The sequence below is a fragment of the Staurois parvus genome, unplaced genomic scaffold (assembly GCF_062004578.1).
Source record: "Staurois parvus isolate SC_StPar_1 unplaced genomic scaffold, SC_StPar_1.0 ptg000019l, whole genome shotgun sequence".
In the NCBI taxonomy this organism is placed as follows: Eukaryota; Metazoa; Chordata; class Amphibia; order Anura; family Ranidae; genus Staurois; species Staurois parvus.
The window spans coordinates 20,890,920-20,916,828 of record NW_028317815.1 but is presented as its reverse complement, the minus strand read 5'-3'; the positions used below and the strand labels follow the sequence as shown (position 1 = coordinate 20,916,828).

The 25,909-nt window shown below is 45.1% G+C and overlaps 1 protein-coding gene across 2 annotated transcripts in view; it reads left to right on the top strand.

Annotated features, from left to right (window-relative positions):
* Positions 1-25,909, top strand: part of GSAP (gamma-secretase activating protein) — a 117,517-nt gene that overhangs the window by 87,087 nt on the left and 4,521 nt on the right. For both annotated transcript variants that reach the window (XM_089685686.1, XM_089685694.1), the window contains 7 exons: positions 2,487-2,582; positions 4,182-4,252; positions 6,309-6,403; positions 17,989-18,108; positions 22,386-22,447; positions 25,017-25,121; positions 25,476-25,572. In XM_089685686.1, coding sequence (XP_089541812.1) covers positions 2,487-2,582; positions 4,182-4,252; positions 6,309-6,403; positions 17,989-18,108; positions 22,386-22,447; positions 25,017-25,121; positions 25,476-25,572 — 646 coding nt within the window. The remainder of the gene's footprint in view (positions 1-2,486; positions 2,583-4,181; positions 4,253-6,308; positions 6,404-17,988; positions 18,109-22,385; positions 22,448-25,016; positions 25,122-25,475; positions 25,573-25,909) is intronic.

The window sequence follows — 25,909 nt, the reverse complement described above, 5'->3', positions numbered from 1 at the left end:
CAGAGTAAACATAATATCAATAAACCGTTTTTAAAATTGTCATACAAATATATATTTGAAATCAAAATCTTTATTATTTTTGGAAATAACATGGTGTGGGTGGATTTCTGCCAATCACACACTCTGTCGCACCCCTCCTGTCTGTGTCTTAGAATAACAGGTGAGGTATAGTCTCCACCAATCAAGATGTAATATCACCACCCCTACTCTAAAGTTCTCTAAACTCTAAAGTTCAATGGGCTGCTCAGATGTGATGGGGAGAAAATGCTTAGCATAGACACACTGAAAACTGAGCATGTGCAGTAGCTGCCAACACTATTCTGCAAAATCCCCTACTTTGGGGACAAGGACTGAAGGGAGAGAGAGAACAGCAAGATCAACCAGGTTTTTTGCAGAATACAGAAAGCAAATTCTATTCATGAGTATGAACAGCATAGAATACAGCATTTATGGATATTTTTTTTTTTCTATAATGACACTTTGATTTACTATTTTCCTCTTTTTCATATGGACCAATACCGAATAAATACAAATTGAAACTTTCCTCTCTACAAAGGCCTAAGGAGGAAGCTGAAATGGCCTTTCCATAAATACTCTTATTATTTGGCTGGAAAATTAAAACTCTTAAAAACCTGGGCCCAATCTAATTGTCCTCCTACCACAGAGGCATATCTGGCACATATTCTGAATATAAGGTGGCTATTGATCTATCTTAAAACCCCCAAACTATATCTTTCTAATATCCGGTTACTGATACTGAAATTGGCAAAGTCTGTTTGGACCAAAGTGAAGATTTCCTCCTTCACATGTTTTAGCTGACATTTCTTTCTGAGACAATCCAACGTTTGAACAATGTATCTCAGACATAACCACATGAAAAGACTGTTGAACTAGATGGACCTGTTATACAGCTACAAGAATGATATGACTTGCCACAGTTTTTTTTTTTTTTTTTCCCTAAAGATACTTGCATGGGGTGTACCTAATTTTTACACGTGTGTGTGTGTGTGTGTATATCTTAGAACCAATTTTTCACCTTATTTTATACTGGAATTTTGCCAGTTGATGTTTAATCTACTACATGCAGTGCACAGTATGGGGCTGATTTACCTAGCTTAGTAAATGTGGTAAAAATTTTCTTTGTAAAGAATACCCAATCACATGCAAAGAAAGTAAAACTTTCACTAAGCCTTGGGGAAAATTCCCTTGCAAAGTGAAAAATTAAAGGGAGCTCCACTTTCATGGGTAAAACAAAAGATAGCAAATAAAAAAATATAGCGTACACAATTCTAAAGTCCTATTGAAACTGAATGTTATTAACAATTACCTTCTAAATTTGCAGCACTGTAATATTCAGTAAAATGCAATGCAATATGGTTACCTGGAGGCATTTTGTACACAGATGGTGTACAGAACGCCCCCCAGAAATGTATTTTCCTTGTTTCCAGTGATTGGCTCACTGATTTTGCCAGAAGTCTACACTAAGAGAAGTCAGCTTTTGAGCATCCCTTGCAACAAAAATGTCATTTTTGGTGAAATGCTCTCAAAAGGGAAATCACATGTAAAGGGATGCTTACTTTGCAAGTTTCCTCATTAGAGCCCCGCAGGGGCAGCAGCTGATTAATAATTATGAAACCACTCTCATACAGAATCAATGACTGCACATGGACACAGACAAACTGCTAATTCTTCAGAATAACAAAAGGTAGGAATCTGCAACAAAGTTTGTTGAAATTCCTGCAATGCACATAGATCACCCAGAGGGTAATGCTTTTCTGTCAACAAAAGTGGCATTACTCTTTATATCTATTTGCCCTTAGTAAATCAACCCATATATATAATTGGTTTCCTTTGAAATAATTTACTTATTGCAGTTTCTGCAGTGCACACCAGATGTCTCCAACCCTAAATTATATGACTGGTTAACGCAATCTTTTTAGATGGTTATAACTCTATATTTCCCAGACTGAAGAAACTAAGAAAGTTTCAAAATACATTGCTGTGAAATATAGGGCAGTGTTGCAAAATGTGAACTGAAATAGGTAAAATATGTTCATGTACGAAGGTCATTATGCTCAGGTCTTTCCTTGCAGGAGACGAAAAGTATTATTCTTATTATTATACAGTATTTATATAGCGTCAACAGTTTGGACAGGAATTTACAAAATAAAGGGAGACAGTTCTAGTTCATTACAGCATTGTTAGGTGGGCCCTGCCCATGTGAGTTTACAATCTGGAGATGATTGAGTATTAAATCGAAATGAGTAAGAGAACATTGAATATTAAATCGAAAGGAGTAAGATAACATCTGACTTATTTAGTAAGATCTTGCAAGAGACATGAGGATGATGTGAAAGTTCTAGAAAACCATGGCAGCCTTTCAGAAATCCTCTTCCATGGATCGAAAATGTAATGCCTATTGTTTACCTTGTAATATAATTCAGAAAGTGTTACCTAAAAAACTATTTACAATTCTTTCATTGCAGATGATGGTAAAGCTAAGAGATCATTTATCACAACATCTCCATCATGTTGGAAAAAACAAAATTGAAAAGATTGTTTTGAACTTTTTTTCTAAACAGGTAAATGCACTAAGTGGTTGTGGACTCGGAATCAAATGAGTCAACTTGTTAAATGTGGTTTAAATGTAAGCGGGGGTTGGGGGTGTTTGTTTACAACAAATTAGATGCTTATACATAAGAAAAATGTTTTGGTCAACAGTGTTAGGCCCCTTTCAGGCAGAGCGGACCCATCAGTGGATCTGTTTGCTCAGTAGGGAATCTCTCCGCTGATCCCCGCTGAGTAAGTGGATGACAGCAATTTGGAAGAAGGGTCAGCCGCACATGGGAGGATAGATGAATATAGTGTATATTTATTAATCCATAGGACACACAAAACACCAGGACATGAATACAGGACTTGTTAACGCTTTTCACATGATCTCGTGCTTAATCATAACAAAGGTTATGATTAAGCACGAGATTGTGTGAAACGCATTAAGTCCTGTATTCATGTTCTGGTGTTTTGCATCATGTGTGGTGACGAGCCAGAGCCTGCACCTGTTGTGGATTGATCTGGATTGTTTGCCTGAGCGGTATACCTTTTGTTCTTTGGATTAAGTGGATGACAGGTCGGTGTCCTTTCTGCTTTTCTATGGGGCTGTCTGATGGAAACAGACTGTCTGTCCCGTTTCTACTTGACTGTCATCCGATCCGCCGTCTGTTTTAGCGTACATGATCGGATCAGATGCCCATAGAGGTCTACGAATGGTTCGATCGGGTCCGCCTGGAAAAACTGAGAGGCAGACCCTATCAGACCATCACTATGAAAGGGGCCTTACATGCTTTACATTTTGGGATATGGAGAGGGAGGAAATTTCAAAGATAGTAATGCATGTATGTATGTAAAGTGAGCAACCTTGATTTATCTTGTGACAAAAGCATCTGAAAGCAGAAAAAGTGGGCAACGGTAAGGATTTGAGCAACTTTGACAGGGGTCAAATTGTGATGGCTGGATGACTGGCTCAGAGCAACTCCAAAACTGCAGCAATTGTGGAATGTTCCTGGTATGCAGTGGTCTGGACCTACTGAAAGTGGTACAAAGATGGAAAACTAGTGACAGGGTCATGGGCAGCAAAGGCTCATTGATGCATGTGGGAAGTGAAGGCTGGCCTGTGTAGTCTGATATAATAAAGGAGCTAAAATTGGTAAACAAATTTTAATCCTGGTTCTAGTAGAAAGGTGTCAGAACATACAGTATGTTGCAGTTTGATGTGTATGGGAGCAGAGCAGTCAGGGTGCCTATTCTGACTCATGTCCACAGACACAAGTGCCTACAGTGAGCGCATGAGCATCAGAATTGGACCAAAGAGCAATGGAAGAAGATGGCCTGCTCTGAGGAATTCAGAAATAGTTTAAGGAACATAACGAGTTTGAGATGTTGACCTGGCTTCCAAATCTCATTCCAACTGAGCATCTGTAGGAAGTGCTGGAAAAACATGGGGGGGCCCCACCTCACAACTTACATGACTTAAAGGATCTGCTACTGATGGCTTTCTGCCAGATACCACAACATACCTTCAGAGGTTTAGTGGAGTCCATATCGTGTGTGTCTGTGTTTTGAATTCTATTCTACAAGTATCTATACTAGTTTGTTGTTTTTTTGTTTTTTTTTCCTTGCAGCTTGACCTGGTATGTTTGATGCTGGAGGTTGTATGGAAGAAACACATGCTGGACTCTAAAGTTTTAACCATGTAAGTATGGAGATTATCATATTCTCAAAGTATTTTGCATGCAATCCTGTCTTTATCTTACTATGATACAGACTATCTAGTTAAGACGCAAGTGTAAGAATGGTGGAGAATGAGGTGTAAAATGAACCTGCATAGCAGGACTCGCATATGAATTTTGTTTGGCCTTTACTGATTTATATAACTTTTTGCAATCAGAATATGGCAAAAGAGTGTAGCTTAACACTAAATGTGACAGTATGCATAGAGTTTAATAAAAGTGGGTAAATTTAAAATGATCATGGCAGTTTTTTGGGAAAAAAAAAAGTTTGTATTTGGTTTTCCAGAAACCCCACCCTCAAATATTATTGATAACTCTCATGTTACAAGACGCTGCTCCCATTTTCAGGGTCTATTCATATGATGCACAAGATTGCACATGTGTTTAGAGTTGAACTCCTGCTTTTGGTACACTTTGCATGCTGACCCAAAAGAACTGTGTTCCTCACTAACATGTGAGGCCGCTGGATGTGCAGTATAAACACATACATGTATACTATATCTGAGGCTACATGCACCATACTGCACTGTGTTCCGGGTGCGAGCCGAGACCTTCCCATCTCAGACCCAGAACACAATAGTCTGTCTGAGCAGCGCTCAGCCACTCAAAGAAAGTGATGTATTCTATCAGTCAGTACAAAGCTTTCTCTGATTGGCTGAGTCAGAGGTTGTGACATCATCAGCCCGCCTCGCTGACTCAGCCAGTCAAAGGAAGCTTTGTATTCATTGATAGAATACATAGCTTTCTATGAGTGGATGTGCGCTGCTCAGACAGACTCTTGTATTCTAGGTTTGAGATGGGAAGGTCTCAGCTCACACCTGGAACACAGTGTTGTATGTAACCTCAGCTACATTCTGTTTTTATACCACACATCCAGCAGCCTCACATGTTAGTGAGGGACATAGTTCCTTTGGGCTAGCTTGTAAAGTGTACCAAAAGCTGGAGTTCAGCTTTAAACAGACTTTTTTAAAATGTTACAAGAAATGGTTAGAGGTTCCTGATCTGTTACAGAGACTAGGTGTGCGCGGTTTTATATTGTGGATACATGTGAAGAGGACTTACCACTTTATATGTTAATTCCCAGTCATATGTTGGTTCACAGACACTTGCCCCTCACTTTGGAACTTTGCCCCTTCGATATGATGCATCCTCGGACACTTTAATGTAGCACAAAATGCACACCAAAGACTTCACATGTAATGCACTTTAGGAGGTTGCTTTCCTTATTTAATGCATCCCCAGACAAGGCATGCCATCTTGTTTTTGTTCCCCCATAAGATACAAAGTGGTTTTGGATAATATGCAGATTCATACAATACTCCTTAATATAATGCTCACCCTGAAGTTGCTGTTTTGCACTTCTGCATCACATTTTATCTTTTTTTTTCTGCAATATGTCATCCTATATCTCTTGCAAAGCATAATAGCTTTCACCTTGCAGCTTATTGTATATCTTCATCTTCATACACCACAATATACCTGCCTGTGGCCTCCTACTGAGTCAGATCTGAATGTTTCATATGGGGTGGTGGCCTCAGCATTTTGCAACATTTTAAAGTAGAAAGGTTGCAGAAAGACTTTTTTGTTATGAGTTTTGCATCAGTAGGAAGATCAGATGGCCATATGAGGAGTCTCTACGTAGCAGTGTCACTGTGTACTTATACTATGCAGAGACTAAAGTAAATATACTGTCCCAAGCAGATTCCTTTCAACCAAATGTAACATGTCAGTAGGGATTGAACTGACTGCTGGATTTATGCAGCATTCTAAGGGGTAATCATGGGTCCTTGGGACCCTGGCATTTTGCAGACAGTCCTGTTGAATCTGGGGCAGTGCATTTATTTTGGCATTATAGTTTGCACACCTGTAAAGTGCACAATTTGGGTACCTGATTCTGCCTCATATTTTCAGCCATATGTAAATGTAATTCTTGCAGTTATGTCTTTTCCTTTAAATTAAAGTTAAAAATACAAACTTAAATAAATATCTAATCACAAATGTACTTTTTATTTTGTGCAGTGATGCTAGTGGAAACCCATCAGAGTATTTTGCATTTCATGTCATGTGCAGAATTTCAGAAGCAGCAAGCCGAATGTATATGCCATTGCCTCCTGGTAAGTGCAACAGATTGATCAAACAACCTACCTGTGAAGCCAGACCAGTGTCTACAATATGACATCGAGCAATGAACACATGCATGCCACTGGTTTCTTGTAAATTGTTTGCATGAACTGCCCCCTTTTTGTGCTCACCTTTTTTGTTCTATACTTGGTTACTGATTTCCCATGTATAGAACACATTGGGACTGAAGATAAATAGACTGTTTACCCATAGCAATCTATCCAACAATATTTTTATAGAACATGCACTGGACCTGTTACAGATGGAATCTTTTTCTTTATTCAGGATTTATAAATCAATCATATACAGTCATGGCCGAAATTGTTGGCACCCTTGATATTTCTCCAGGAAATCATGTATTTCTCACGAAACGTATTGCATTAACACATGTTTTGCTATACACATGTTTATTCCCTTTGTGTGTATTGGGACAAAACAAAAAAAGGGAGGAAAGAAAGCAAATTCGACATAATGTCACACAAACCTCCAAAAATGGGCTGGACAAAAGTATTGGCACCCTTTCACAACTGCGGATGAATAAGAATGTTACAAGCATGTGATGCTCCTGTAAACTCACCTGGGGCAAGTAACAGGTGTGGGCAATATAGAAATCACACCTGAAAGCAGATAAAAAGGAGAGACGTTCACTTAACCTTTGCATTGTGTGTCTGTCTGTGCCACACTAAGCATGGACAACAGAAAGAGGAGACGAGAACTGTCTGAGGACCTGAGAACCAAAATTGTGGCAAAATATCAACAATCTCAAGGTTACAAGTCCATCTCCAGAGAACTAGATTTGCCTTTGTCCACAGTGCGCAACATTATCAAGAAGTTTGCAACCCATGGCACTGTAGCTAATCTCCCTGGTCGTGGACGGATGAGGAAAATTGATGAAAGATTGCAACGCAGAATAGTCCGGATGGTGGATAAGCAGCCCCAAACATGTTCCAAAGACATTCAAGCTGTCCTGCAGGCTCAGGGAGCATCAGTGTCAGCGCGAACTATCCGTCGACATTTAAATGAAATGAAACGCTATGGCAGGAGACCCAGGAGGACCCCACTGCTGACACAGAGACATAAAAAAGCAAGACTACAGTTTGCCAAAATGTACTTGAGTAAGCCAAAAGCCTTCTGGGAAAACGTCTTGTGGACAGATGAGACCAAGATAGAGCTTTTCGGTAAAGCACATCATTCTACTGTTTACCGAAAACGGAATGAGGCCTACAAAGAACAAAACACAGTACCTACGGTAAAATATGGTGGAGGTTCAATGATGTTTTGGGGTTGTTTTGCTGCCTCTGGCACTGGGTGCCTTGACTGTGTGCAAGGCATCATGAAATCTGAGGATTACCAAAGGATTTTGGGTCGCACTGTAGGGCCCAGTGTCAGAAAGCTGGGTTTGCGTCCAAGATCCTGGGTCTTCCAGCAGGACAATGACCCCAAACATACGTCAAAAAGCACTCAGAAATGGATGGCAAAGAAGCGCTGGAGAGTTCTGAAGTGGCCAGCAATGAGCCCAGATCTAAATCCCATTGAACACCTGTGGAGAGATCTTAAAATTGCTGTTGGGAAAAGGTGTCCTTCCAATAAGAGAGACCTGGAGCTGTTTGCAAAGGAAGAGTGGTCCAAAATTCCGGGTGAGAGGTGTCAGAAGCTTATTGATGGTTATAGGAAGCGACTGATTTCAGTTATGTTTTCCAAAGGGTGTGCAACCAAATATTAAGTTAAGGGTGCCAATACTTTTGTCCAGCCCATTTTTGGGGTTTTGTGTGACATTATGTCATATTTGCTTTTCTGCCTCTGTTTTATATTTGTTCCAATACATACAAAGGGAATAAACATGTGTATAGCAAAACATGTGTTAATGCAATACCTTTTTTGTGTGAAATACTTGATTTTCAGGAAAAATATCAAGGGTGCCAACAATTTCGGCCATGACTGTATATACCTTGTGCTATGGGAGTTTTAAGACACCATATTCTGTACATTTCATCAGACATTGTAAGTGTATGCCCAGATAAAAATTGTATTCCTTAATTTTGGATAGTGTGGGTAAGAGTAAGAATGTCTTATCAGATTTCTACTGCCATCCAGGCCTTCAATAAAATGAGAGCAACTTTTGTACAGTAACACTTTTTTTTTAGAATGGTGAAGGCTAAAACCCCTGTCAGACTAATTTTTATCTGTGTCCCTGTTACACTTTTTCCCTCATATCCCACTGGTCTAAATATTGTCACACTCAACCCCTGAAAAACAACCCCCCACCAAACTTTACACTTGGTACAATGCAGTCTGGCAAGTACTTTTCTCCTGGAAACCGCCAAACCCAGACACGTCCATCGGATTGCCAGAGAAGCATGATTGGTCACCCTAGAGAACGTCTCCACTGCTCTAGAGTCCAGTGATGGAGTGCTTTACACCATTTCATCTGACGCTTTGCTTTGCATTTGGTGATGTAAGGCTGGGATGCAGCTGCTCGGCCATGGAAACCCATTCAATGAAGCTCTCTATGCACTATTGTTGTGCTAATCTGAAGGCCACACAAAGTTTGGAGGTCTTTAGCTATTGACTCTGTAGACAGTTGGCAACTTCAGCGCACTGTGCGCTTCAGCCTGCACTGACCCCGCTCTGTCATTTTATGTGGCCTACCACTTCATGGCTGAGTTGCTGTTGTTCCCAGTTGCTTCCACTTTGTTATAACACCACTAACAGTTGACCGTGGAATATTTAGTAGCAAGGAAATTTCACGGATGGACATATTGCACAGGTGGCAACCTATCACGGTACTACACTTGAATTCACTGAGCTCCTGAGAGTGACCCGTTCTTTCACAAATGTTTGTAGAAGCAGTCTGCATGCCTAGGTGCTTGATTTTATACACCTGTGGCCATGGAGGTGATTGGAACACCTCAATCCAATTATTTGGAGGGGTGTACCAATACTTTTGGCAATATAGTGAATTTGATTTACATACACTTTAAGTTTTAAAAATATTAAGATGTATATCATTCAAAAGGACCTATCCTGTATGATAAAGCCTTCAAACTTCAAAAACCTAAATTTCTGCAGCATAGCTGTGTATGCAGACTATTGGAACAGACTGCACAGGAATATCCATATAATGACTTACAACCCAAGCCAATCAAAGCTGATATCTAGCCACCTTATTAATGTAAACCTTCATTCAAAAAGTGTGTAGTCCCACTGGTTTGCACCCCCTCCAGCCTGTAACTGTTACACATTTTTTTTTTCTTAGGGGGTAGGTGGCAGAGAGTACTAATTTTTAATTTTTTTTCGGTACCCACTCACACCTCCTTCCCGCCCAAGACACAGTACATGTCCTTGGAGGCTACAGGAACAAAGCACTGTGCAAGCTTTTGCACAGTGGGCTTCTGTGTCCAAGATGGCAGTGCCAGGGACCCGCAGTGGTAAGAAGAACTGGCTGCGGGAAGACAGCGCTGGACCCTAGGCATTGCAAAGTGCCTGATTTTCGGCAGCTAGAGTATTTGTAATTGCTGAATTAAAAAAAAAAAAAAAAGTTTCTCTATAAAAATATAATTCAATTACTGATGCCCATTTGTATTGTGAAACATATATTGCATGTGAATTCCACAGCTTTGTATTTGAAGTCACTTGCAATTCTCTTGTTGATAGCTCATGCAGGGCAGTAGGGGAATGTCTGTGGTCACTGTGTACAATAGCCCCTATGAGTAGTAATTTCCATACCATGTAGGGAGAGTTACCATGTTGACAAACTAAGGTCATTGTGTGTTCCTGAATTTCCTGTAAGCATAGTCCATTATCACTTTACAACTAGACAGCTTGCAGTAACCGATCCTTGAACACAAACTGAATTGAGTGGTAGGTAGAGCAAATGGATGGCTTTGTCAGAAAAGAAAAAAGAAAATGCTAGTTCAGTTCTATTACATAGCATTTATAGTTGGTGAAAGTTCTGGGTTATGTCATACCACAGCAAAGATCAGTTATCTTTTGTTTCTATACTACGTCTCTATATAGTTGTAATGAGGGGATTGTCACACTTAAGCCAGCCCTACATGGATCGAAATTTGGCCAGTTCAGTAGGGACCAGCCGAAGTTTGATCCATGTATGGGCAGGTTGATTGTATCCAAGTCGATCCATCGATCAACTTTGGTGCAACTAGCCTGTTCGATTTTTTTTTTGCATGCAATTACTGCCAACGGCTATACCCGCTAGCAGTATTCACTCTATTCTGCCGGCCAGGAAGGCTCCCTGCGCTTCCATGCCAACAGAATACAATAGCGCTGACAGAGGGATTCTCCCATTAACACTTACTGTGTTGATGGGGAAATCAAGTGATTTTTCTTTCTTTCTACCAGCTTTGGAAGGAAAGGAAATCGCATCATCTATGGGCTGCCTTAGGCAAGCATGGAATCGAGTCTGCTCCGCTCAGTGGGGGATCTGTGAGCAGATCTCCTGCTGAATAGGAGCAGAACAGGACGGATTTTAGATTTTGGACATACATCTGTATGTATGCTTGTTTTTTTACGTACTTTTTCCTGATCTACTATTTTACATCTTGTTAACACCTTTTAGAAGACCCACCTTTTTGAAACTTGAGCCATATAAAATGAAAACGAAGTGTCAAAATTGGTGACTTGTGTTAAACCCTCAGATGTGATCCTGTAAACCAGCGGTTCTCAACCTGGGGGTCGAACAACACTTTCACAGGGGTCGCCTAAGACCATCGGAAAACACATATTTCCGATGGCCTTAGGAACCAAGACACCGCTCCTCTATCCGACTCCAGGTGTGGGCGGGATGACATGCCGTCCCTGTCATCTGGACACACCCCCGGGATCAATCCTCGTCGGTGATTGGCCGCCGGAACTGTAGCTCAGGAGATGCACACAGGCGGCCAATCACCGGCGAGGAGGTGGAGCTTGGAAAGGAGGAGCCAAGCGGCACCGAGAAGATCGAGCGAGTGAAGAGGAGGAGAGCGGCTGGAGAAGGAAGACATCTGACCGGTAAGTGTCTGTACCATGGGAGAGGGAGGGAGCGAGCGAGCCCAGGCTGGAGCAGGGGTCAGCAAGGTAAGTATCATTGGTGTCAGTGGGAGGAATAGTGCCCAATCATTGGTGTCACTAATACCAATGATGGGGCACTATTCCTCCCCCCACTGACACCAACGATGGGGCACTATTCCTCCCCCCACTGACACCAACGATGGGGCACTATTCCTCCCCCCACTGACACCAACGATGGGGCACTATTCCTCCCCCCACTGACACCAACGATGGGGCACTATTCCTCCCCCCACTGACACCAACGATGGGGCACTATTCCTCCCCCCACTGACACCAACGATGGGGCACTATTCCTCCCCCCACTGACACCAACGATGGGGCACTATTCCTCCCCCCACTGACACCAACGATGGGGCACTATTCCTCCCCCCACTGACACCAACGATGGGGCACTATTCCTCCCCCCACTGACACCAACGATGGGGCACTATTCCTCCCCCCACTGACACCAACGATGGGGCACTATTCCTCCCCCCACTGACACCAACGATGGGGCACTATTCCTCCCCCCACGGACACCAACGATGGGGCACTATTCCTCCCCCCACGGACACCAACGATGGGGCACTATTCCTCCCCCCACGGACACCAACGATGGGGCACTATTCCTCCCCCCACGGACACCAACGATGGGGCACTATTCCTCCCCCCACGGACACCAACGATGGGGCACTATTCCTCCCCCCACGGACACCAACGATGGGGCACTATTCCTCCCCCCACGGACACCAACGATGGGGCACTATTCCTCCCCCCACGGACACCAACGATGGGGCACTATTCCTCCCCCCACGGACACCAACGATGGGGCACTATTCCTCCCCCCACGGACACCAACGATGGGGCACTATTCCTCCCCCCACGGACACCAACGATGGGGCACTATTCCTCCCCCCACGGACACCAACGATGGGGCACTATTCCTCCCCCCACGGACACCAACGATGGGGCACTATTCCTCCCCCCACGGACACCAACGATGGGGCACTATTCCTCCCCCCACGGACACCAACGATGGGGCACTATTCCTCCCCCCACGGACACCAACGATGGGGCACTATTCCTCCCCCCACGGACACCAACGATGGGGCACTATTCCTCCCCCCACGGACACCAACGATGGGGCACTATTCCTCCCCCCACGGACACCAACGATGGGGCACTATTCCTCCCCCCACGGACACCAACGATGGGGCACTATTCCTCCCCCCACGGACACCAACGATGGGGCACTATTCCTCCCCCCACGGACACCAACGATGGGGCACTATTCCTCCCCCCACGGACACCAACGATGGGGCACTATTCCTCCCCCCACGGACACCAACGATGGGGCACTATTCCTCCCCCCACGGACACCAACGATGGGGCACTATTCCTCCCCCCACGGACACCAACGATGGGGCACTATTCCTCCCCCCACGGACACCAACGATGGGGCACTATTCCTCCCCCCACGGACACCAACGATGGGGCACTATTCCTCCCCCCACGGACACCAACGATGGGGCACTATTCCTCCCCCCACGGACACCAACGATGGGGCACTATTCCTCCCCCCACGGACACCAACGATGGGGCACTATTCCTCCCCCCACGGACACCAACGATGGGGCACTATTCCTCCCCCCACGGACACCAACGATGGGGCACTATTCCTCCCCCCACGGACACCAACGATGGGGCACTATTCCTCCCCCCACGGACACCAACGATGGGGCACTATTCCTCCCCCCACGGACACCAACGATGGGGCACTATTCCTCCCCCCACGGACACCAACGATGGGGCACTATTCCTCCCCCCACGGACACCAACGATGGGGCACTATTCCTCCCCCCACGGACACCAACGATGGGGCACTATTCCTCCCCCCACGGACACCAACGATGGGGCACTATTCCTCCCCCCACGGACACCAACGATGGGGCACTATTCCTCCCCCCACGGACACCAACGATGGGGCACTATTCCTCCCCCCACGGACACCAACGATGGGGCACTATTCCTCCCCCCACGGACACCAACGATGGGGCACTATTCCTCCCCCCACGGACACCAACGATGGGGCACTATTCCTCCCCCCACGGACACCAACGATGGGGCACTATTCCTCCCCCCACGGACACCAACGATGGGGCACTATTCCTCCCCCCACGGACACCAACGATGGGGCACTATTCCTCCCCCCACGGACACCAACGATGGGGCACTATTCCTCCCCCCACGGACACCAACGATGGGGCACTATTCCTCCCCCCACGGACACCAACGATGGGGCACTATTCCTCCCCCCACGGACACCAACGATGGGGCACTATTCCTCCCCCCACGGACACCAACGATGGGGCACTATTCCTCCCCCCACGGACACCAACGATGGGGCACTATTCCTCCCCCCACGGACACCAACGATGGGGCACTATTCCTCCCCCCACGGACACCAACGATGGGGCACTATTCCTCCCCCCACGGACACCAACGATGGGGCACTATTCCTCCCCCCACGGACACCAACGATGGGGCACTATTCCTCCCCCCACGGACACCAACGATGGGGCACTATTCCTCCCCCCACGGACACCAACGATGGGGCACTATTCCTCCCCCCACGGACACCAACGATGGGGCACTATTCCTCCCCCCACGGACACCAACGATGGGGCACTATTCCTCCCCCCACGGACACCAACGATGGGGCACTATTCCTCCCCCCACGGACACCAACGATGGGGCACTATTCCTCCCCCCACGGACACCAACGATGGGGCACTATTCCTCCCCCCACGGACACCAACGATGGGGCACTATTCCTCCCCCCACGGACACCAACGATGGGGCACTATTCCTCCCCCCACGGACACCAACGATGGGGCACTATTCCTCCCCCCACGGACACCAACGATGGGGCACTATTCCTCCCCCCACGGACACCAACGATGGGGCACTATTCCTCCCCCCACGGACACCAACGATGGGGCACTATTCCTCCCCCCACGGACACCAACGATGGGGCACTATTCCTCCCCCCACGGACACCAACGATGGGGCACTATTCCTCCCCCCACGGACACCAACGATGGGGCACTATTCCTCCCCCCACGGACACCAACGATGGGGCACTATTCCTCCCCCCACGGACACCAACGATGGGGCACTATTCCTCCCCCCACGGACACCAACGATGGGGCACTATTCCTCCCCCCACGGACACCAACGATGGGGCACTATTCCTCCCCCCACGGACACCAACGATGGGGCACTATTCCTCCCCCCACGGACACCAACGATGGGGCACTATTCCTCCCCCCACGGACACCAACGATGGGGCACTATTCCTCCCCCCACGGACACCAACGATGGGGCACTATTCCTCCCCCCACGGACACCAACGATGGGGCACTATTCCTCCCCCCACGGACACCAACGATGGGGCACTATTCCTCCCCCCACGGACACCAACGATGGGGCACTATTCCTCCCCCCACGGACACCAACGATGGGGCACTATTCCTCCCCCCACGGACACCAACGATGGGGCACTATTCCTCCCCCCACGGACACCAACGATGGGGCACTATTCCTCCCCCCACGGACACCAACGATGGGGCACTATTCCTCCCCCCACGGACACCAACGATGGGGCACTATTCCTCCCCCCACGGACACCAACGATGGGGCACTATTCCTCCCCCCACGGACACCAACGATGGGGCACTATTCCTCCCCCCACGGACACCAACGATGGGGCACTATTCCTCCCCCCACGGACACCAACGATGGGGCACTATTCCTCCCCCCACGGACACCAACGATGGGGCACTATTCCTCCCCCCACGGACACCAACGATGGGGCACTATTCCTCCCCCCACGGACACCAACGATGGGGCACTATTCCTCCCCCCACGGACACCAACGATGGGGCACTATTCCTCCCCCCACGGACACCAACGATGGGGCACTATTCCTCCCCCCACGGACACCAACGATGGGGCACTATTCCTCCCCCCACGGACACCAACGATGGGGCACTATTCCTCCCCCCACGGACACCAACGATGGGGCACTATTCCTCCCCCCACGGACACCAACGATGGGGCACTATTCCTCCCCCCACGGACACCAACGATGGGGCACTATTCCTCCCCCCACGGACACCAACGATGGGGCACTATTCCTCCCCCCACGGACACCAACGATGGGGCACTATTCCTCCCCCCACGGACACCAACGATGGGGCACTATTCCTCCCCCCACGGACACCAACGATGGGGCACTATTCCTCCCCCCACGGACACCAACGATGGGGCACTATTCCTCCCCCCACGGACACCAACGATGGGGCACTATTCCTCCCCCCACGGACACCAACGATGGGGCACTATTCCTCCCCCCACGGACACCAACGATGGGGCACTATTCCTCCCCCCACGGACACCAACGATGGGGCACTATTCCTCCCCCCACGGACACCAACGATGGGGCACTATTCCTCCCCCCACGGACACCAACGATGGGGCACTATTCCTCCCCCCACGGACACCAACGATGGGGCACTATTCCTCCCCCCACGGACACCAACGATGGGGCACTATTCCTCCCCCCACGGACACCAACGATGGGGCACTATTCCTCCCCCCACGGACACCAACGATGGGGCACTATTCCTCCCCCCACGGACACCAACGATGGGGCACTATTCCTCCCCCCACGGACACCAACGATGGGGCACTATTCCTCCCCCCACGGACACCAACGATGGGGCACTATTCCTCCCCCCACGGACACCAACGATGGGGCACTATTCCTCCCCCCACGGACACCAACGATGGGGCACTATTCCTCCCCCCACGGACACCAACGATGGGGCACTATTCCTCCCCCCACGGACACCAACGATGGGGCACTATTCCTCCCCCCACGGACACCAACGATGGGGCACTATTCCTCCCCCCACGGACACCAACGATGGGGCACTATTCCTCCCCCCACGGACACCAACGATGGGGCACTATTCCTCCCCCCACGGACACCAACGATGGGGCACTATTCCTCCCCCCACGGACACCAACGATGGGGCACTATTCCTCCCCCCACGGACACCAACGATGGGGCACTATTCCTCCCCCCACGGACACCAACGATGGGGCACTATTCCTCCCCCCACGGACACCAACGATGGGGCACTATCCCTCCCCCCACGGACACCAACGATGGGGCACTATCCCTCCCCCCACGGACACCAACGATGGGGCACTATCCCTCCCCCCACGGACACCAACGATGGGGCACTATTCCTCCCCCCACTGACATCAGTGATGGGACACTATTCCTCCCACTGCAAAATTACAGTTATGAAGTAGCAACGAAAATAATTTTATGGTTGGGGGTCACCACAACATGAGGAACTGTATTAAGGGGTCGCTGCATTAGAAAGGTTGAGAACCACTGCTGTAAACGTATACGTGTTTCGCTATTGTATTTAGTATTTTAAGTAAACTTGTTATATACCCAGGCAATTCAAATTGCATATACATGACACTATGGATAAGCAAACCCTAACTACAGCTTGGCAAAACAACCAATGGATAAACAGGTACACAGTACTTTGTTTTATGTGAACCCTCACCTTGCAAAACAACCCATTCCGTTTTAAAATAGAAATGAAAGGTAAACACTTTTATTCATGTATGCATGTTAAGATTATAAATACTTTTTTTTTTTAAATTTGTACCAGAACTGTGCAGTGAGGTGTGTCGGCACAAGTCTTGGCCATTTTAGTACTGGCTGACTGAAAACTGACCACGCTAGGATGGATGCATCTGGCTAGGATTGTGGGCTTTTTAGGAATTTGCACACAAAATATTCTAAAAGCACAAATTTAATAATGCAGTTTAATTAAAAACATAATATAAAACCAGTAGCTGATCAACCGCAGAGATAAAACACACACACACACACACACACACACACACACACACCACCCCCCCCCCCCCCATACACACACCCCCATACACACACCCCCATATCCACACTCTGGGATGGATGTGCTTCTATGCTTGATATGGTCAGTTTGAAATGGGGACTGGCAGGATTACCATATATTTCAGACAAAGGATGAAAGAAAACCGGATACGTTTAACACAAGTACATGGTACAACAGACACTTATCAGGAATATGAAATATAGGGTAACATACACTTTAATAATAACCTAATAGCTAGTAGGGGGTGGGGTAGAGGGCAAAAATGCCTTTTAACAAGAAAAATTGGGAATTTTATGTATATATTCTGCTGTCGTTTATTTCTATGTTTACTGATCCTTTTGAGATGTTGTTTTAACTGAAATAAGCCTCTGTGTTTCTAAATTTTATGGGAGGTTTATAAGAATTGGTTTGCTTTAAGGTGTGAAAAGCTCTGTTTAAGTTTTCCTATTATGCTGACCTGGACATGTTTGTTGATTTTATAGTTGAATTATTCTATAGCAACCCATCCTGTGTTTTTGTTTTAGGATTTCAGACACTGCATCTGGTTTTAGCTTTGCGATGCCTGCCCCTTGGCAATTTACTGCATTACATAGACAGTGGAGCTTTGCCATTGACAGAGGCATTTGTTGTTAAACTTCTTAAAGGTAAGCTAGCCTTTTTTAAGTTCTGAATTAGGGTAAAAACTCTTCTATGGTCAGTTCCTCCCTCAGCCCCCCTAAATACTTGTTTAAGCCCAATCTTGATACAGGGCTGCTCTCTCTCCTTTCTGGACATGGAGGCAGCAGTGGGAGTCATGGGCTCGATTCCTGTGAGGAGGAAACGGGGAGGGGTTAGTGCCGAGTCACGCTGTATGTGTGCTAGTAGACGCACATATCCAGGTTCAGGTGCTTCCATAGCAAGTGGTTTGTGGGGGGCACTGAAAAGGGGGGGATGGAAGGAGGAGGTTTAGGGCTGCTCTGTGCAAAACCATTGCACAAAGCAGGTAAGTATAACATGTTTGTTATTTAAAAAAAAAAAGATTTAGAATCACTTTAATGGCCCTGCACTATATGTGATGACGCACCCAGGCTGTGCCCACAGACCACAGCTTCAGGAAGAAAAGAAGAGCACCAGAGCCTAGCGGAGCTGTGCGTCAAGTAAGTAATACAACCTCTTCTGCATCCCCCAGATGTAGCAAACATTTGATCCTTGCATGTGGGGAAGGGGGGCTGCTGGTGCCACAAGCATTTTTTATGCTGTTCCTCAAGTTTTGGGTTCATACTGATGCAGTGTGGAATTTGAGTTTTCTGTGCGAATTCCGCACCGCTTCAGAATCGCACCCCGTTCATGCAAACTGATGCGGGTGTGTATGTTAACAACACCCCAAAATCGGTCTGTAAAACTCGGTGCGATGTGCAGAATTGGATCGCATAGGTGTGAATACCCATGCGATCCCATTCTAGTGTGGACCCAAAAAAGGGTCGTGCGCTTTTTTTGGTGCAGGTGCGGCGCGATTTGAGCCATACAAAATGTATGGCTCCAATCGCACCACACACAAATTGCATGTGATTTGCACAGGAATACAACGTGGTTCCTGTGCGAATCACATGCGGTGTGCCGCACCACATCAGTGTGAACCTAGCCTTAAAGTGGTTGTAAAGGTAAAAGGGTTTTTTTTTGTTTGTTTTTTTTTTAAACTCAATGCATTGTCTGCATTAAGGTAAAAAACCTTTTACCCTTTTACTCCTGCTGCTGTCAGTCAAAACCTGAGAATGGGCTGAGCTGGGCTGTGTGGGACAGGAGTGCTGGAGGGGGACCCCAGAAGAGGAGGATCAGAGCTGCTCTGTGCAAATTCTGATCCTGAACTTTGAGTGTGGCTTAGTGCTGACGCCTGGTTTATGGAACTGTTCAAATTCAGTAAGACATCTTTCTTTATTCATGTTAAAGTATGGGACTGGTACACTATTTTTCTAATAGTTGAAATACGTGGTATTCATTGCATATACATGATTGCTTCCTGCTTTGTAGTACTACACATTGGTTGGGTCTTTTTGCTTCTTCTTAAAATGCAAGTCTTAAGCTAAACATACGCATTTAGATCTCTTTTCCAGCCCTCAGGCTGAACAAGAGGAAATCAATAGATGCCGTGGATGGAGAAATCTGCCCTGACAGCTATCATACTGGTCCTGCAGCTGTCTGAATACCTAAGCAGTGACAACATTTGAAAGGATGAAGTGACTGAGAATGTTCCACCCAGCTCAGTCTATCCACAGAAAGCTCGATCTGTGTATGGCTTTGTTTAGCTGCCTGACTAAATGAAAATGCTGCTTTCTGTATGATTAATATCTTAGAAGCAGTTAAAGCTGATCTCCAGGATTTCCTCCCCCACAGCAACAGATGCATAGTGTCTGAGTGAATCACAACCAAACTTGTCAGTTTCTTTTCAACTTGCCTGTATACAGCTATATGATGTTTCTGTGATGTCACTAATGCTCTTGGCTGAATCTCAAAGTTATGACTTCCTTCTTCCTAACTATATCAGTCCTGAAACTACATCTCCCATGATCCTTTGAACTTCTGTATTTTCAGGATAGGTGGGCATCACTTGTACCAGCTGTGGAAGTTGATGTGGGTGGGTTGTAGTGTTACTGTGGGCATTTCTGCACATTCATGTGGATGATGAAACGGAGGAATGGAATTCTGTTATCGTCCACACTCCATTCCTCTCTGCAGTGAACAGTGTGATGTTTCGCAGGTAGGGAATAATTATGAGCTGTGAACTTACACGTGTCATCACAAACCTAATGGGCACACAAATAAAAGATGGCTCACATGATTGTGGCTTATTGGTCTGATTTTGGTCTATTTGTGATTTGGCGTGACTTGTAATGCATGCCTCTATACAGCACTGTTCCATGTCCCCCCACCCCCCTTACCTAGATGCCCAGTGGTCCCCCCTTACCTTGCCTACCTTCCCTTTTTTTTTTTTTTTTTGCTGTAGGGTTTCCCACACATGTCTGGTATGGATATCAAAGGGGAACCTCACATGTTTATTTCTTTTTGCAGCAGAGTTCTTTATATTCAGACTCTGTGTAGTTTTGTGATCAAAGTAATACACCTTATATGGAGGTGTGCCTTTAATAATTCATATAGTAAAAAATAGATAACCAGTCTGTGGCTTTAAGAAGCCAGGTTCCAAGATGGACGGCCCGTACGCTCAGAGGGAAGCAGTGGAGAGTAGAATGCCTGTAAGTGCAGGGACCACGTGTATCCGACGTCCCAGCATCCCAGATGACGTCCCCATGATGTGGAGAGACGGGGTGGGGACTCTCGCTGGAGCCGCAGCTTTAGAAGAAAGAGGCCGGTTGCCGGGACAGCATGTTTCGCACGCCTGCACTTTGTCACCAAACAGGCCGTGTGCATTCAGGGACCTGCACCCACACAGATGTCACATTGGGATATGGCCAAATCAATGCAACCGCTGCGTCCAAACTGACATGAATAGGAATGCCAGCACAGGGATGCAAAGAACACCTATATATCTCTGCATGGGGAAAAAACCCTCACACAGGTGTACACACTGATACACCCTGTGTGAATTAGGCCTAAAGGTTCATTTTTATTTGGTAGTTTGTCAACTACTAAACCACACTAGTGGTTGAGAGATGGTATAACCCTACTGTTGAGCCATGGTTTTACCACCAACCCCCCCAACAGAGGTAGCGGCCAGGGGTGTACACATGCTGCATTGGTGATGCTTTGTTTCACAGCCACAGCAGGATTTATATCCCCAGTTGTTTTTGGTGGTGAAAGCAGAACACAGCCCATTCAAGTGAATGTGTCCACTCTCGAACCACCCTGCAACTGCATGGAATACACATGGTTGTGTGCCGGGTTAAATATTGGTTGTAAAAGCTCAATGTTTTTACCTTTATGCATAAAGGTAAAAACATTTTGTGTGCAGCAGCAGCCCAATACTTACCTAAGCCCCATCGCGATCCAGCGATTTGCAGGAGAACCTCTGCTCTCCGTGGACTCTCCCTCCTCATTGGCTTGGAACCATTGGCTCCTGCTTCTGTCAATCACAGCAAGTGATCCGCATTTAGATCACTCTTTAGAGGGCAAAGGAAGTGTGGACCCAAAAAGAATTACTACATACGTCATGCTATACCTGTCTTGCAGCATGCCAAGGAGTATTGGCACAATGAAAGAATCCACAGGCAGGGCTCTGGGAGGCCTACAACACAGCAAGTCCCCTAAAAAATAATGTAATAAAATCCCTTCAGTGACACCATACAAATGGAACTGTACTACAATGCACCTCCCTCAGTCTTGTCCTTAACTAAGTAAAGTGCATAAGTTAACAATATACAATATTTCTACTATAACCATCACTGTGCAATATATTGCATAAATATTGTAAACAATATACATTCTGTGCAAAAGTCCGCAACACAAGTCTCTCTGTGAGGTACAAATATCCAATAAACCGTGTTAAGAGATTCAGTGTTCATAAAGTGCTCTTTAAAATAGGTCTTGTGCCTAGAGGTAGAAATTCCAATATCTTCTTCAGATGTGACTGATATGTGCTCCCCTTGTGAATGCCGCACTCACCATATCTCCATGACCCCTATAAATGGGCCTTTATATAATTTTCCATCCTACAGCTTTACCCAGATTTACTCCCCAGGACCATCTCCTCAGAACCAACATTCCTCCAGTTTGTATATGCAAAGGGGGAAAAACAGGAGGCAGCCTCCAATAGTGTAATTCTGCATTTATTGTCAATTTAAAACAATTAAAATACACTTACTCCATAACAGTGCTTGTATATACACAAGTTACAGCACATATAAAGTAATTGTATTGCCCCAGTGGCAATATAAAGATAGATGTATACATATCTACATTCATTGTAATTTTTTTTCTCTTTTCTTTACAGAACTGGATGACAGCGAAGAAAATGAAAAACTCAAATATAGCATAATAATACGTCTTCCAGAGGTAAGTGTAGTAAACTGATAATTTTTTTTTTGTCCCTAAACCACTTGACCACTAAATACAGCATATAAGCACTATATTCATAAAGTGTAGTTTCTCCTTTTCTTCCAGTGCATATTAGCAACAGTTTTTTTTAAATTAGTAATGATAAAGGAGACGACATGTGACCCCAGAAGCTCTTTTCTGCTTCACAATTGTGTTATCCTGGGGAATGAGTAACATTATGCCTCAAGAACAAATTCACACTCAATATGGCAAACCACAACAGTAACTTGCACATTGTTGACGTGAAGACAAATGTCCACAACTGATTGGATCTGGATGATACTGAATGTCATCCAAACCAGAAGTTATGTAACAATCACAGACTTCAGAGAAAATTACAAAGCAGGAAGTACAGAAGTAGACAGATGAGTTGCAAGAGCAGCTAATATTCCTACTAAAATGAATTTGGATGGCTTCCCAACCAGTTAGGCCTTCTATTAAGCTTGATATCCTTCATATCAATGTAGATGACATAACCGCTATATGTAGAGCGGTTACCAGGGGCGGACTGACCATTTGGAAATTCGGGCACTGCCCGAGGGCCCGGGGTCAGTAGGGGGCCCCATGAGATGCCCCTGGTACCTTTTTCATAGGCTTTTTTGAGTTTGGGCAAGGACACAGGGGCCCCATGATCCCCTGTTGCCCGGAGGCCCCATGAGTTGTCAGTCCGCCCCTGGCGGTTACCATACATTTTCCGTATGTGGCTAAACTAAACTTTACGCGTGGATGGAATTCTCATACACTCCCAGGATTTGCAGCTGTCATTAGAGATGTGAATCACCAATGTATACAATAAAAAATGTTCTTTATTAAAAGTGACTGTTTATACTAACTTACCCTTTGAGTTTATCTGTGAAATAACTATATAGCTGATACATAAACCACGTTTTGCTGATGCCTCTTCTTTTTCTGATCATTTTGATAAGTTGTTCCTGGTGATAGGTCTGCCTAGACTTTTTGTCACTTTTAACATTCACCAGATTATCTCCTCCAACTACATACCAATGTTTATGGTATTACTTGCACCATGATGGTACTCATATACTTACCTTTTGCAATGACAGTTGGCCCTTCAACCTGTGAGTACCTTGTAATGATTTTTTACTTCTCATGTATCTGGTGTTATCTTTTTATCATTGCATAATGAAACCTAATAATAAAAGTGAAGTTTAAAATGAATTTGGACTATACTGTACAACCTGTCCAACTCTGCAAATCAAGTATTTTAATGTAGTGTAGTTAAATGTTCTTACGGTGCCTTTCTTGACCAGGAATCCCTCCGTGCTAAAGAGCCTCATGCCCCATGTTTTTTTTTAAATCTAAAGTAGAACTAAAATACATTTTTTTTTTTTTTTTTTTCATTTTGGATAAAGTAATGGACGGTTATAACCTCCCCCTTTTTTTTTTTTTTTTTTTTTTTCCTCTATCTGTGTCCCATTGTGGAAATTTCTCTTCACTTCCTGTCCCATAGCCAAAAAAAAAGTGAGTGGAAATCCCTGCAAGTTAAGGGAATTCCTCGAGGGACCCCCAGGTCACCAGAATTGGTGTCCCCATTAAAATATTTCCCCTCTTACTTTTCTGGGGACAACCCAAAAATTTTTCTTTTACTTTCACTTTCAATGATAATGGTAAACAGAACAAACAGAGAGGGTTGAATGTCCCTAATGGGGACACACAGAACAAAACTGACTAATCCATCTGCACCCTATCCAAAACGAAAAAAAAAGTTTTGCCTTTAGTTATATTTTAAATCACAGGTTCTGAAGGACTTAACACACAAGAACATGCACACTTTTTAGTATATTTTGTCATGGGCATGCATTATCATTTGTATGCACCTGCATTCACACTGGTATATGTAAGGTAAGTGGTTATAAATAGCCAGTCTAGTTTTACATTGTGGTGTGGGAATCTATAGCATATATAGGTCTACTTTTGGCTGCTTGTTCTAAAATGAGAAGAGAATTGCTATTTACATATGTCTGCATTTATGCCCTTTTTTAAAAGCAGTGATCCACATTAGTTTTCAGCATGCAGTCTTTTTGAAATTGTCTTCTGTGCCTTATTTCTGTGTGCTTTGTTGGCAAACTGTGTATTATGATCGAACAGTAGACCTGCCCAAATGCATATGATTTAATTGTTTAGCAGAATAGAATAGTTAATGTTTTTCTCCATTCTTGTAACTTAAAATAATTGTGTAATATATTATGTATAATGTATTAACATTGATCTCTATCACTATAAAGTACCAGCTGAATGATTTAGGGCATATAAGGGCATAGGAGGTTTGGCTGTAAGTGGTATATTCTCTGCAGTCATCTCTGTAAAAGGTCCGTAGATTGTTAATTTTCCCTGATTGGATGCCAGAATAAAATGAATGTTGAGGATGGAAGACTCCAGGATTTCCTGTTTCATCATTATTACCTATAGGGAAATCTAATTTCAAAGGTGTTGAGTGGACTCTCAAACACAGGACGCCACCGAGAACATTCCATATTGTCACACTAACTGTTTATCTGATTTCCAGAATATTTCTCAAAAGGTCCATCGTTTGTGGGATCACGCCATCAGTAATAACTTTATTGCAATGAAGTATGTGAGAAAATTGCTCTTCAGGCTTAATAATAATGAGGTAAATTGCAAAAAATGTTTTGTTTTGAAAGCTCTTTGAAAATTACTTTGTAGTCAGTTTTTCTTACATGCATGATAGCTGTTGTGTTATGAGAAAAAAAAACTGTATCCCCAATACTGCATGTTACATAGCACCTTGAGTGTCAACTTCCACCAGCAAAGGAAGCTGAATCAGTTTAAAGAGGACAAATGTGTATGCAAAGCAATAGATACTGTATGTACATACTGTAAATATAAACACGTGTGTCTTCATAAAGATTACAAAGAAGGGTTCTTTAACTATAGAAATCTTTATACTGCTATTATTAAAAAAAAAAAAAAAATATTTCAATATAAAATTTTGTTTTCAATACAGGTTACGCGGCAGTCATTGACTGACTGCTCTCCACTCTACATCAATTTTCTTCCGCTAAATTACTTGATCATGATGCTGTCTGACGTGGAAGATAGAGGTAATGCTTTACATCACAGAAGCAATATGAAAATTTAGCAGCGTTTTTGGAAGTTTTAGAAATTTGATCCAGTTTAATATACTTTTAAATTTGTGCAGCTACGTATTGACATAATCAAGCAAATGAACAGATTTTTATAATAAGCATCATTAAAATGGTTGTAAAGGGAGAAGTCCTGGAAGTCGCACATCTCTGCAAAGCCCCATAAGAAGGTCTATGACAGCCCAAGTCTGGGCTCCAACCAGACCAATCCTTCAACGTGTGTCACTCCGCCTGACTAAACTCCGTAAGTGGCGTGAAATGCATTGGGGGGGGCGTGGCCTGGGTGGAAGACTAC